We start from the raw sequence: 13,962 nt of genomic DNA on the forward strand, positions 1-13,962 counted from the left end.
GCGCACCGCGTGTGGGTCGCCAAAGCCGTCCTTTCTCGGCGGGAGCGGGGTGGAGGTTGAATTTCTGCATGAAATGTCCCGGAAGAAGAAAACCCAAACCATGCCCCCTTCTAGGTCTCCTAACTCCATCTCACCCCACTCCCACACATATCACGTTATTACATTTCTTTTCTCAACCTGTTAGTATTCGAGGAGAATTTCCCTGGACTCGCCATGGCGTGTTCCCTCCCTGAAGGCGTCTGTGGCCAGCCTGCCCAGGCTGGATTACCACTTTTTCTGGACGTTTGTTTTCACGGTCTTTCTCTGGCCGTCTCACTCCATCTCTGAGCTGTTGTGGTCAGCTAGAGGCTGCCCCTCCAGCACCAAAACCAGTGGCAGGGAAGTGTTTCTGTTTCTGTTAAACACACAGGGCCCCACAGGTCTGTTGGGAGGGAGCAGGCAGTGTTCCCCTGCTCTGTCCCAACGTTTTACAGATGGAAAGATGGCCCCAGGGACTGAATGTTGCCCAGGGCAAGAAGCAGAGGACTCAGGACAGTCTTGCTTGTCTGGCAGGGAGTATGGTTTCTACCATGGGTGCTGCCCCCGTTGAAGAGGCCCATCATTGGAGACATGCTTGTCCTGGGGCCTCACACGCACATTAATGAATTGTACCTCTCACCTCACCCTAGCAAGAAAAATAACCAAGGCTGTGACTTCAGATGCACTTCTAAAAAACACAAACACAAAACAACAGGCTATTGCCACTGTTCTTGGTTGCCCACCACAACTTACGGTAAAACTCGGTTGCTAAGGACACCAGCAAGAGTTGCTGGACAGAGAAACCAGGCTGGGACTGAGCTGAAAACTTCCTCTCAGCTGACTAGCTTTCACAGAGACAGGAGGTGCTCTGCAGGCCACTGGGGAAGAAAAGCCACCCGTGGTCTCACCGAGCTGGAGACTTTGTGCTATAGCACCACACCCACTGATGGGACAGTGGTACAAAAACCACGGGGTAACCAAGCACTTCACTGCTGGACTTAAGGCCGGCCCCTCAGGAGAGAATCCGTGCCCGTACTATAAACTGGTTAAAAGCCCACGGCCAAGGAGGTCACGGGCCCTAAGAGATCCCGCTACTGCTGTCTTGCTAGATGGACGTGTCAAATTGCCTTCTAATTATTTATGTTTATCCACATCAGTGGCCCGAGGCGCTGCTTTCCGCAGAGACCAACAACTGATGAGGGGACTCACACTAGCCGAAATGCCGAGAATACCTGACTCCGGAGGGCTCAGCCACGAATGGGATGTCTGTGTCAATCTCTGTTTGCTCACGGCTCAGGGAAAGACGGGAGAGGGGCAGAGGGGATGCGTGACCTGGAGGGTGGGGACGGATGCCGCGAAGCACTGTTTTCTGGACAAGACAGAGTCGTTGTACTCACGCACTCACTGAAGCTATGGTTACCTGCTCAAATCCTGCACAAGAGCAGGCCCAAAAGGTGAGCCAGCATTCCAGCAGGCAGCACTAATTGACTCAGTAGTTGCTATTTTGTCTTTTTTCCCCCCCCAGAGCTGAGGACGGAAGCCAGGGCCTTGTCCTTGCTAGACAAGAACTCTAACACCGGCTAAATCCCCAACCGGATTCATTAGCTTGCAAAAACAAAACCCAAGAAAGGACATGAAGGGAGGAGGGGTATGTTGGGCATGTGGGGACGGACAGTTGGAGGTGTATATGATCAAGATACATGAAATAAAAGGGGGATAAAAGATCTGTGGGGATTTTTTTTTCCTTCTGAGACAGGGTCTCATTTAGCCTAAGCTGGCCTCAGACTTGCAATGTAACCCAGGATGACCTTGACTTCTGGTTCTCCGGCCTCTGCCTCCCTAGCGCCAGAACTTTAGGCATGGATTACCAGACTAGACACTGGGGCTAAACCAGGGCCTGTCCATGCTAGAGCTCTGTCCTCAAACCCGAGTCTTCTGAACCCGGGGCTAGCTCTGTACCTCAAACCCTGGCTGACCTGGAACACTCTACATAGCCCAGGCTGGCCTCAAACTCACAGAGATCCGCCTGTCTTTGCCTCCTGAGGGCTAGGATTAAAGGTGCGTGCCACCATAACCTGCCTTAAATCTTTTTTATAATATATTCATTTTTATTCATGTGTCTAGATGCTTTGTCCATCTGTATGTCTACGCACCAGGCACATGCAGAGCCTGTGGAGTCCAGAAGAGGGCATTGGATCCCCTGGAGGTAACTGATGTTCGTAAGCTGCCATGTGGATGCTGGGAACCACTCAGCAATTGTCCTTAACCACTGAGCTATCTAGCCTACTCCAAAACTTGGAATCTTTCAGCCTCAGCTTCCTAAGTAGCTGGGCACCACCATATGCAGCTTGATTTACTATTTGTTTTTTATTTATTATTTTTGAAGTTATGGGAATCCAATCCGTGGTCTCACTTGTGCTAGAAAAGTGCTCTGCCACGACCCTGTATCTTCAACTGTTTTTGTATTTTTCTTTTTGTTTTTGATTTTTTCAGGTTGTTTTTTTGTTTTGTTTTTTGACAGGTTTCTCTGTGTATTGGCCTTGGCTGTCCTGGAACTCACTTTGTAGACCAGGCTGTCTTGAACTCACAGAGATCCTCCTGCCTCTGCCTCCAGAATGCTGGGATTAAAGGTGTGGGCCACCACTGCCTGGCTGTTTTTTTATATTTTTCATTCTGAGACAAGGTCTCACTAAGTTGCCCAGGTTAGCTTTGAACTGACTGTGTAGTCCAGGCAGGCGTTGAACTTTCCGCTGCCCCTGGAGTAGCTGAAATTAGTCATGGACCAGCAGGTATGATTAGCATTTGTTCTTCACAATTGGTCAGAGGACGGGAATCTGAGGTTCGGAGAGGTTAGGGACTCTGTACTGGCTGGTGTTGTATGCTAGAGTCAGAGAGGAAGGAGCCTCAGTTGAGGAAACGCCTCCGTGAGACCCAGCTGTAAGGCATTTTCTCAGCTAGTGATCGATGGAGGAGGGCCCGGCCCATGGTGAAGAGCGCCATCCCTAGGCTGCTGGCCCCAGGTTCTGTAAGAAAGCAGGCTGAGCCAGTCACAGGAAGCAAGCCAGTAAGCAGCACTCCTGCATGGGTTCTGCATGCGCTCCTGCATGGGTTCTGCATGCGCTCCTGCCCCAGGTTGCATGCGCTCCTGCATGGGTTCTGCATGCGCTCCTGCCCCAGGTTGCATGCGCTCCTGCATGGGTTCTGCATGCGCTCCTGCCCCAGGTTGCATGCGCTCCTGCATGGGTTCTGCATGCGCTCCTGCCCCAGGTTGCATGCGCTCCTGCCCCAGGTTGCATGCGCTCCTGCATGGGTCCTGCATGCGCTCCTGCCCCAGGTTGTAGTCCTGAGTTCCTGTTCTGACTTCCTTCAGTGATGAACAGCAATGTGGAAGTGTAAGCCTTTCCTCTCCACCTTGCTTTCTGGTCGTGGTGTTTTGTTGCAGCAAGGGAAACCCTCGAGTCACAGCTGCTAGGTGGCAGGGCTGGACTTGAACTGACTCGAGCTGAGTCCCCTGTGCTGGTGTGGGAGCCAGAGGGAAGAGACTTGCCACCCTCAGCCCAGCCTACAGCGTCCCAAGTTCTGCAGTCAGTGAGCCCATCTGCAGCTTCCCCACGACGGCTGGCAGGACAGACAGATGCAGAGCCAGGCCTGTAGGAGGTGCTTTAGGAAGCGGAATATGGGCTGCTGAGTTTGAGGTGTCAAAGGTGAGATTGGAAGGACATTAGTGTAGCACCTGTGAAGAGGAGGACCACTTGGGAAGAAACCTTGGCATGGGGGTAAGTTCATTATGGAACTCTTGGGGCCCAGGCATTAGGCTTCAGGTTTCTGCTGCCCCATGGGGCGGAAGTGGCAGGAGCTCCATAAACACTAAGGCCCAGATGAGCTAGGACAGCGACCTTTGGGAAGGCCCTCAGAGTTGAGGTGGCTCTCGTGGCAAGGGGACTCAGGAAGATCCAGAGATGCTGAGCCCTGCAGCCCAAGTCCTGGTCTTGACTCCAGCATCCCGACCATAGCAAACACAGGGAGGTGGCTTGGAGTGGCTGAGCATTACCCCAGACACAAGGTTTGGTTGCTTAGGTAATGAGTGTAGGGTCTGCTCATGGCCTGGGAGAATGGAGAACCCCATGGGCTCCCCAGGCCCAGGGCAGCCCTATCATGAAGCAAGCTTCTGCCTCCCTCAGGCTCACTCTTTTCACTCAGGTCTCCAACAGAGGGTACAGGACCATCTGTTTTCAGCCAAGAAAAGCTAGAGGCCAGGATGTAGCTCACTCAGTAGTGTTTGCCTAACATGCACCAAGTCCCGGGTTCCATCCTCAGCAATGAACAAACCAGGCTTGGTGGCACAAACCTGTAAGTAATTCCAGAAATTGAGAGGTGAAGGCAGGAACATCAGAAGTTTGAGGCCAGCCTGGGCAGTATCACAAAAATAAAATAAAAAAGAAAAGAAAAAAAAAAAGATCAGGCCAACTGCAGTGGTGCTCTTTTAATACAGTGAGTTCCAGGGCAGCGAGGTACAGAGACCCTGTCTCGTAAAAACGTGGTAGGGAAATAAATAAGACAGACAGACAGGAAGGAAAAGGAAAACAAAAAAGAAGTGAGCTGGTCCCAACAGCTGGCGTCCCGATTGAGGACGCAGTGCCCTTGGAGGTGGTTTGATTCAGAGATGTGATATAAGGAACTAGTTGGGCAGAAAATAGGCCTCCTCCTCTTGCTCTGCCCCACCACCCACCCCATGAGGGCAATAGCGAGCATCCAGAAGGCTTGAACCCTTCTGAGGGCCCCATCCTCACTCCAGACCGTGGCCAGGTTGTCCTTTTCAGGATGGGGGTCCGCTGCCCCCCACTTTGGAGGCAGAGGTGGTTACTGACAGCTGTAGCCCTCTGGGGGCAAGGTGTACAGGAGCTGGGAGATGCGGAACAGTGTCAAGTGGGCATCACGAGAACTGGCCCGCGAGGCTTGTGGTCAAGTCCAGGTGACTCGGGTGCAGCCGAAAAGTTTGGAGCAAACCTCTGTGGCACCGAATTGAGGGGGGCAGCTCTGTGCCCAGCCCTGCCTCACTTGCATGCTGCTGGGATGACGGTGCCCAGGCCCAAAGGCTCATGGTGGGTTGTCTCTGAAGTAAATGGTGGTGGTGGGCAAGCACAGGGTCAGTCTGAACCCTATGGGACCTAGCTCCTCTTTAACTCGGTGGCATCAGATGGACTACAGCCCCCTGCCCAGGGATTTCTGGAGCTGGGGCCAGAGCGGGGAGCCTACTGGCACAGTGGTTCTAAAACCTCCAACACTCATACCCATCAGTCAGAACCCCGGGTACCCACCCAGCTGCTGGCAGGGGGATCAAAGTGCTGAGGTCTAAAAGGCGGAGGTCTGGGTGCAGAGCAGAGATGCAGGCCTGCAGAGCAGTGCTTCTCATTACCTTCTAAGGTACACAAGACTTGGAGCATGCCTGCACATGCCCACAATTCCAGCACTCACAGGCAAGAGGATTCAAGGTCTACGGGGTTGAATTTCTTGATAACACTCATGAACAGGCAAGAGAATAAAATGCACATAAAAGGTGCAATGTGCTTACTGGGGTCACAGCAGGGAAGGTGACCCTGGCCAAAGTAGTTTGTGAGGCTTTTTTTTTTTTTTTTAGACAGAGTTTCTCTGTGTAGCCCAGGCTGGCCTTGAACTCAGAGACTCGCCTGCCTCTGCAGGAGTGCTGGGACTAAAGGCGTGCACCCTCACCATCCAGCCATCTGTGAGGCTTTTAAGCAAGCCAACACAAAGTTCCCTCCCCAAAGATCCTCAGAGCTCACAGGGGGGTCCATATACAGACAGGAATGGTGGCAGGCAGCAGACAGGATGCTCCCTTTCCCTGACGGCTGAGCTCCTCTGGCCAGGTCAGGCTCAGCAGAGCCTCTGCACTGGCTCACCATCGGCGGTCTTCTGCACCCCTGCTCGGAAGGCGGAGTCCAAGTGTGGGGCTCTCCCACAGCACCCACTATGCCCAGAGAACAGCGGTTTCCCAGACTCAGGAAGCAGGAGCGAGTCCGCGTAGAGCAGCAGGGGCTTCGCCAGTTTACCGGCTGGGAGAGGTTTACCGGCTGGAGAGGCTGGTGGGGCTGACTGAGTACACACGGAAACACCGAGGCTGCCGCCGCCAGCTGGTGCAAGTTTTATTGAGACAATGTACAAACAGGCCATGGAAACAAGGGCTTTGATGCTGGGACCAGTAACGTAAAATGGAATACAAAAATAAAAAGGCACTAATCTGTTAAGAAAAGACACTCAATGTATTCTAAGAATATAAGTCATTTAATACTGTTAATTTTATAGCACAAAATAAAACAAGCTATGATCCCCAAAAATAATTTTAAAAGCTTACACAGAAAATATTATTGCCTGACACTTATGATCTTTAAGTTATACACGTCAAAAGAGTTTTATGTCGTTTTAAAACACACAGTGAAGACCGTCTAGAAGCAAGGCCACTGATCCTCCTGTCTCAGAGAACTGTCCTCCTGATCTTCTAGAATATACAAGCAGCTCAGTGTCCACGCTCACAGCAGTTACCAGGGAGGTGGTTCTCTGGTCCCATGGTGAGGAGTCCACAGAAAGCATTAGTCTTAGGTACTGTGTTAAAACAATCAAGAATCCACTCATTTTAAGAGGTTAATGAACATAATATTAAAAGATTAAATTATAAACACCTAGAACAAAAACACATCATCCCTTAAAAAAAAAAAAAAAGGCTCATTATTCTTCTGAGCAAAAGTTCCAAGAGCAGTGGCCATCAGTCTTGGCCCATCTTGTCTGTAAACAGCTGTAGAGGAAGGCTGGCACAGCGCCAGGAACCTGCAACTCCAAGGGGGGCCCAGAGTCTCTTCTGGAGAGCAGAGGCTTCTGAGTCTGGATGACCTGCGACAGGTGTGTCGGGGCAGTGCAGGGGTGGCCGGCGCCTTCAGTGCGGGAGGTCCTGCCTGGGAAACGGCCTCTAACCTAGCGGTCTCTGCCCTGAGCACCTGACCGAGTCCTTCTCGCACAGCAGCCACAGCGAGTGGGCTGTCATCCCAGCACTTTCTACAGCACAGCAGAGCAGACCATGGAACATGCCGGTCACGGAAGGAGCCACCCCGGCTCACATTCCCACAGGCGTGGGACCCAGGCAAGACGCCACTGTCTATCAGTGTGAAAGGGAAAATTTTCCTGATTGAGGAACCGACGAGCTTTTAAGTCAGGAAAGGAAATGACTACTTTCAGCACATATCCTGAGAGTTCAGAACTGAAGTCTTTATTTCCAGCTCTGGATTTCAGAGAGCTGTAGAAACATTTACATGGGCCAAATGAACTGATTTCATAAACCCAACTCCAGGCTTATGGGACATTTTGATCCTGAATCTACATGGAGTCTTGCTGGTCAACAGACTTGAGAAGGGAAATCCTCGTCTCAAAAGCGGCTGCCTGCACTGAGCTGCTGCTGTCATCAAAAGACACCGAGCCCTTCAGTTAAATGTAGTTCTTAAAAGACCTTAACAGCTGGGTGTGGTGACTCAAACCTTTGTAATTTCAGCCGAGGCTGGGATGAAAAGTTCAAAGCCCGCATGGGCCATTTATGGAGATCCCATCTCAGAACTTGAGAAAGAGCTCAGTGGTAGAGGGCTTCCCCAGCATGTGTAAGGCCAGAGGTTCTCGCCCCAGTAACATCCCTCAGGGGTCGTCCTCTGTGAACAAGGCAGGTATTCAGCGCAGGTATCCAAAGGCCTAGGGCTGAACTGGGTCACTAGCCAGAAGGCAAGTATGGTTGTAGGCAGAGTTTGGGGCCCACAGACAGGGAGACATGACCATTGGACAAATGGCCATTGTGTCACATGAACATTCTTTAATATGGCACTTATCAGCCTGATTGAAAGAGGAATGGCTCAGCAGCTAAGAGCACTGGCTGCTCTTACAGAGGACCCGGGTTCAATTCCCAGCCCCCACATAGTGACTCCAGCTCCAGAGGATCCAACCCTCTCTTCCTGCCTCCTCAGGCACGGCACCCATGCGATGCACATGCACACATGCAGGCAAAACACCCACACACCTTTACGGGGTGTTTCTGAAACAGGCTCTGTTTGTGGGCCTGTTGTCCTGTAACACACTACACAGACCAGGCTAGTCTTGAACTCAGGCTGGCCTTGAACTCTGAGATCTGCTTGCCTCTGCCTTTCTGATTGCTGGGATTAAAGGTGTGTGCCACCATGCCCAATATACACAAAATTAAAAAGAAAGTCTTGAAGAGAAATAAATATAGTGGACAAATGCTTGTGTTAGTTTTTGTCTGCTGAATGTACTCTCAGTTCTCACATCAGTTCTCACAGCCTAAGAGCCTCCAGAGCCAGGGCCACAGTTACAGCTGTTCTGTCAACCCTGGAGCTGCTCACTAGGTCACTGCTACATATCTCGGTCTGCTTGGAGTTCTGTGTGGAGGCGTGTCCTCATCAGGGTCCAGCTGAAACAGAGCATACTACAGAAAGGTTCTAGAACTCAGGGTTGCCACGTGCAGATGAGGGGCAGACACACGTTGTACCAGCTGGCTTGCATGCTGGCTCATGGTATATGGGTTAAGGGTTCCAGAGCCTGCATTTTCTTGGTTCAGGAGCACTGTGTTCTGTTCCACTTAGGCTGTGGAACCAAACAGACAGGACTCACTTTCAAGCTGCCTGGACAGGCTGGGTCTGGACAGGAAGAGCTGACAGGACTCTGTGGGGACTCACTTGAGTTCTTAAAGGGGGTGTACTTACTCAAACGCTAGACAGAACTGACCAAATGTTCCACCTGTGGCAACAGCCACAGGGTCCCCAGACCACCAGTGGTTCACCCTGGTGCTTCCAGGCTGCACCCAGCACGGCACACCTTGACCGCTGTGTGTGTGTGTGCACTGTTTGCCACATGGCACACAAGTTATCGTGGCAACCAAAAGATAAAGGCCTCTACTTCAGGGTGTCTTTTTCATATTCTTTAGTTACGTACAGCAGCTTCAGTTTGGAAGCTCAGAGACATGTATTGTTCCTTAGACTATCACAAAAATCCAACCTACTATTTAAAAATCTGTTCAGAACACACAACTCTAATGAATTAGTCTTCCAAAACCAAAACTAAACAAAAGAAAGTGGAAACAAGCCAGACTGCAGGAGTTTGGACAGAACTGTCTGGAGTTTACTTCCTCTGTTGTCCAAAGAAAAACAAGTCGGTAGCAAAGCCACTGCTCTGTGGACCAGCAACAGCAAGAGCTTGCTGAGGCTAGCCCTCTCCGTGTGGGCTGTCAGCAGGCTCACACAGAGTCCGTCTCCAATGCAGACGAGGCAGTGATGAGAAGGAAGCCCCTCCTGTGTTCAGTTCTACTGTGTGCTTCCCCAGGTTCCAGTTTACAGTCCAGAAGAACGCTAGGACCGCTACTCTGACAGGATGACTATGATACAGATGCCAAGAGGCAGCTGCTGGAGGCATTCCAAATGTGCAGGAGACCCAGGGGATGGAGCCGGCCACCAGCAGCTCGCTGTGACTTGCATGTGAGAGTGCCTCCCACTTCAACGGAGACTAGGACAGGCAGAACAAGGCAGCAGCAGGGACGGCAACAGCAATCACTCGTTGTCATCTGGGTTTTGAGGGTCAAAGATTTTAACATGTGTGAAAGGGAAGAGCCCTTTGCGCCCATTCACCTCGCCTTCCCACTGGCCATTTATATTCATCCTTGTGACTTTCACAATGTCACCAACCTGTAGGGATAAAGAAGACACAATCAGCATCACTGTGCAAACAACAAAAAGACAGTTTACATTCAATCACAAATAGTATCTACCCAAAGACTAAGACTAACCTTTCCTTCTTCAGTGTTTGGACCTGAAAATCAAATGCTACAAAGACACAGGACACCACCAGCGCGCCCAGGACACCTCTCAGGTGAAGGCAAGCATTTGTGAAGCAGCCGTCCCCCCAGGGGTTACGCATAAACGAACACACATGGGCATGTTAGGCTGCACAGAAGGTCAGCCAGGCCTGGCACTCACAGTCCCAGCACACAGCCTGGGCTCACTGAGATGCTGTCTCCAAGTAAGAAACCATGCTGCTTTGACGGTGTATTTATCAGACTGGAATGACACAGAGATGATCAGCATGGACTCCTCACAGGCAATAACACACATCTGTGAAGCATTTCATACTAAAAGACCACAACCGCCGCCGCCACCACCACCACAACAAAACAAACCAGTGCTGGCAAGATGGTTTAGTGGGCAAAGGTACCAAAGAACTTGCCATGCAAGCCTAAGGCTCTGAGTTTCATCTCCAGAACACATGAAAAAAGGCTAACCATGGCGGCATGGAGCTGTAAATAGAGCTGGTAGGGCAGAGAAAGGTGGATCCCTGGCGGTCTAGTTCCAGGGTGACCGAGAAACCCTGTCTCAAAATACAAGGTGGACAGTGCATAGACAACAGCACCTGATGTTGACCTCTGACCTCCTAATACACAAAACACAATGACAAACGTGTGCGTGAGGGAAGGGAGGAGGACAGGAGGGAATCCACTCACTTCAATTCACAGGGGTGGAAAGTCTATCAGCAACATCACCTCACCACGGTCCCTAAGCAGCCATGACACCACCCTGAGCTGTCCCTGACTTTCTATGGGACAGTCACTGTAGGGTGGGGTGCAGGTGGGGGACAGGGTCTTACTACATTCATAACTCAGGCTGGCCTGCCCTCGGTCCCAAGTGCTGAGCCTACAGGTGTCAATCACAACACGAGGCTTAGCTCCGAGGACAAGGGCACCTATCACCAAGCCTGACAACTTGAGTTCAGTTCCAGGACTCACGTGATGCAAGGAGAAAACTGACTCCTGTAAGTTGTCCTGACTGCTACCCCCCCACACACACACACATACACTCCAAATGTAATTAAAGACAAACAAAAATGCAGGCTGTGGAACTCCATCTACCGCTGGAGGACAGGCACCCAGAGTTCAGAGATTAGTTTGCTCATCTAGTAAAAGCTGGGAATTTTATCGTCCAAGAGTTCTTTGCCAGGCGGTGATGATGCACACCTTTAATCCCAGCACACGGGAGGCAGAGGCAGGTGGATCTCTGAGTTCGAGGTACAGAGTGAGCAGCCCCAAAATAAATATAGATAGATAAATAAACAAAACAAAAGAGGTTTTGAAAGCATTTTGGGGACCCAGAGAGCTATGGGGAGGTACTTTCAGGGCCCAACAAGTGTCTGATCAGGATTTTCAAAATTGTATTTATATACTCAACACAAAAAGTATATCCAGGGGTGTGCTCCCACTGACATACTTCCATGTTCTGACAATCTGCTTCTTATGCTCTTTAGGAGGCTGGCTTAAAAGAAAGACAATCCACCACCGCTTGCGACAAAATAAAGCTAGGAACCGCTGACACTGAGCTGGTGCAGCGCGTGTTGCCAAGAGTGTGGCGTGTTGTCCATGCTGCTCCCCGGCTCGTCTGCCCACTGTAATTTCTATAAAGACAGGGTCTAAACGTAAGTCTCCCTGGGTCTGCAAAGAGCTCAGCCATGAACAAAACGTGCTCTTCCAGAGGACCCAGGCTCAATTCCCAGCACCACATGGTAGCGCACAACTGTCTGTGGCTCCACTTTGCAAGGTGGTGCCTACCTTTGGCACCAGACATGCAGGTGGTACACAGATACGCATGTAGACAAACATTCATACCCATAACACTAAAAGAAATGTTTGTTACATGTATGTACTTGTATGTATTGTGTGCACATATGTATGAGTGTGGGTGGAGGGCTTATGTGTGGAATGGGCAGTTTTAGGAGTCAGTTCTTTCCACCACTTGGGTCCTAGTGATAACTCAGGTCCCTAGGCTGGGCAGCAAGCATCTCTACCCACTGAGCCATGGGGTAAATTTGGTAAAAGCCAAAAATTTCAACTTAGTCAGTAACAGAGTCCTATCAGAGTTGATAAAGGGGGGGTCCAGGGGTAAGAGTACAACGCTTGTCTAGCAGTCTAAGTCCCAGTGTTTGAGTCTGAGCAAAGGGCAGGGGAGGAGACAACACACAGGAAAAATGCCACTTCAGATTGGCAGATGTTAAAAGAAACAAAGGGGAAAAAAAAACACATACAGAGTTACATGCCGTGATGTATGTGTCTGTAACCCAGCACTTGGAAGGTGAAGAAAGGAGGACCAGGAATTCAGGGTTAGCCCCGGCTACTCAGTGAGTTCAAAGCCAGCACCCTTGGCCCTATCAAGTTCTGTTTCAAAAAGTCAAAACCAACCAACCAACCAAGCAACTCCCTTAAAAGCAAATAGAGCCGAGCGGTGGTGGCGCACACCTTTAATCCCAGCACTTGGGAGGCAGAGCCAGGCGGATTTCTGTGAGTTCGAGGCCAGCCTGAGCTACCAAGTGAGTTCCAGGAAAGGCGCAAAGCTACACAAGAAACCCTGTCTCGAAAAACCAAAAAAAAAAAAAAAAAAAAAAAAAAAAAAAAAAAAAGCAAATAGAATGATGGATGAAGAAGACCTGAAGACACTGTCTAACAAATCATTCTAATGGATACAGCAGGTTAAAGACAACAGGAAGACAAGAACAGAGGATGCAAGACACTGAAAAACATTCACTTTATATTTTCCACCAGGATTCTACCCAATCAATTTAAGGCAGTTTCTCATTTTTAAGCAACTTCCCTATCTTTGTTGCAGTTAAACAGTAAACATTCAGCAGTCCCGATTTGGCCAATGCCTGCTGAATATGTTAGATAACAATATAACAACAGGAGCTGGAGAGGTGGCTCAGAGGGTTAGGAGCACTGGCTGCTCTTCCAGAGGTCCTGAGTTCAATTCCCAGCACCCACATGGAGGCTCACAATGGAAGCTCACAACCATCTATAATGAGATCTGATGCCCTCTTCTGGCATGCAGGTAGACAGAATATTGCATACATACGTAAATAAATATTAAAAAACCCCCAACATAACAACAGTTATATATAATTATATACATAAAGTACTGAGTCAACAACACAGAATGAAAACAAGCCACTGCTTCTGCTGAAGGAATGTGGACCTATCAAGATGGTCAGAGTAGGCTAGACAGAGAGTCTGGGAGCAGCACCTGACCTAGTCCTTCCTATGACTACAAACCGTGCCATCTGCCATGCCAAGCAGGCACTCTATTACAGAGCTATAGACATATCGCCCTTTACTGTTACTAATATTAATTTTTATTGTTTTAATTGTGGGTATGTGTGTGGGTATGTGCACATGAATATGGGTGCTTACAGAGCTCAGGGGTGTCAGATCCCCCTGGAGATGACAAGCACCTGACATGGGGTCCTCTACAAAAGCAGTAAACACTCTTAACCACAAAGACTTGAAAGGATACTACTCCACAGAAAATACAAATAGTCAATATGTAAATGAAAATATGCTCAGTAAGGAAAATATCAAAGCCACGAGGGGCTGGCGACTTGGTGGGTAAGGTACTGGCTGTGCAAGCCTGGGGACCTGATTCCACCTTCAGAACCCACGAAAAGGTGGGAGGAGAGAACCGACTCTACAGAGTCGTCCCCTGACTGCCATTCATCAGGCATGCACACATGCACACACCAACCACAATAAAGCCAGGTATGGTGGTCTTCAAGCACTACCCTACCCCAGCACACAGGAGGCCAAGGTAGAAGGACAGCCAAGTCTAATGTCAGCCTGGGCTATGAATGAATGTGAGACTACCTTTAAAAAAAAAAGAAGTCTCAGGGCTCTGCTGTAAGACTGAAAATTACCAAATCAATTTCAGAATATTCTCATCCTATTTACATACTAAGAAAAACCACCTCCCCTTTTGGCATATATGTCCATGTGCATGTGTGTTACACATATATATACATGGAGGCCTGAGCCAATCTTGGGTGTCATTCCTCAGGAGCCATCTACTTTCATTTTGG

At 49.8% G+C, this 13,962-nt stretch overlaps 1 protein-coding gene across 1 annotated transcript in view; it reads right to left on the reverse strand.

Annotated features, from left to right (window-relative positions):
- Positions 1-8,988: 8,988 nt before the first annotated feature.
- Crkl (CRK like proto-oncogene, adaptor protein) overlaps positions 8,989-13,962 on the reverse strand; it is a 33,972-nt gene continuing 28,998 nt past the window's right edge. The window contains exon 3 of the mRNA XM_028856688.2: positions 8,989-9,761. Within this exon, the coding sequence (XP_028712521.1) occupies positions 9,627-9,761 (135 nt within the window). The 3' untranslated portion in view covers positions 8,989-9,626. The remainder of the gene's footprint in view (positions 9,762-13,962) is intronic.

Source organism: Peromyscus leucopus, chromosome 12 (assembly GCF_004664715.2).
Source record: "Peromyscus leucopus breed LL Stock chromosome 12, UCI_PerLeu_2.1, whole genome shotgun sequence".
In the NCBI taxonomy this organism is placed as follows: Eukaryota; Metazoa; Chordata; class Mammalia; order Rodentia; family Cricetidae; genus Peromyscus; species Peromyscus leucopus.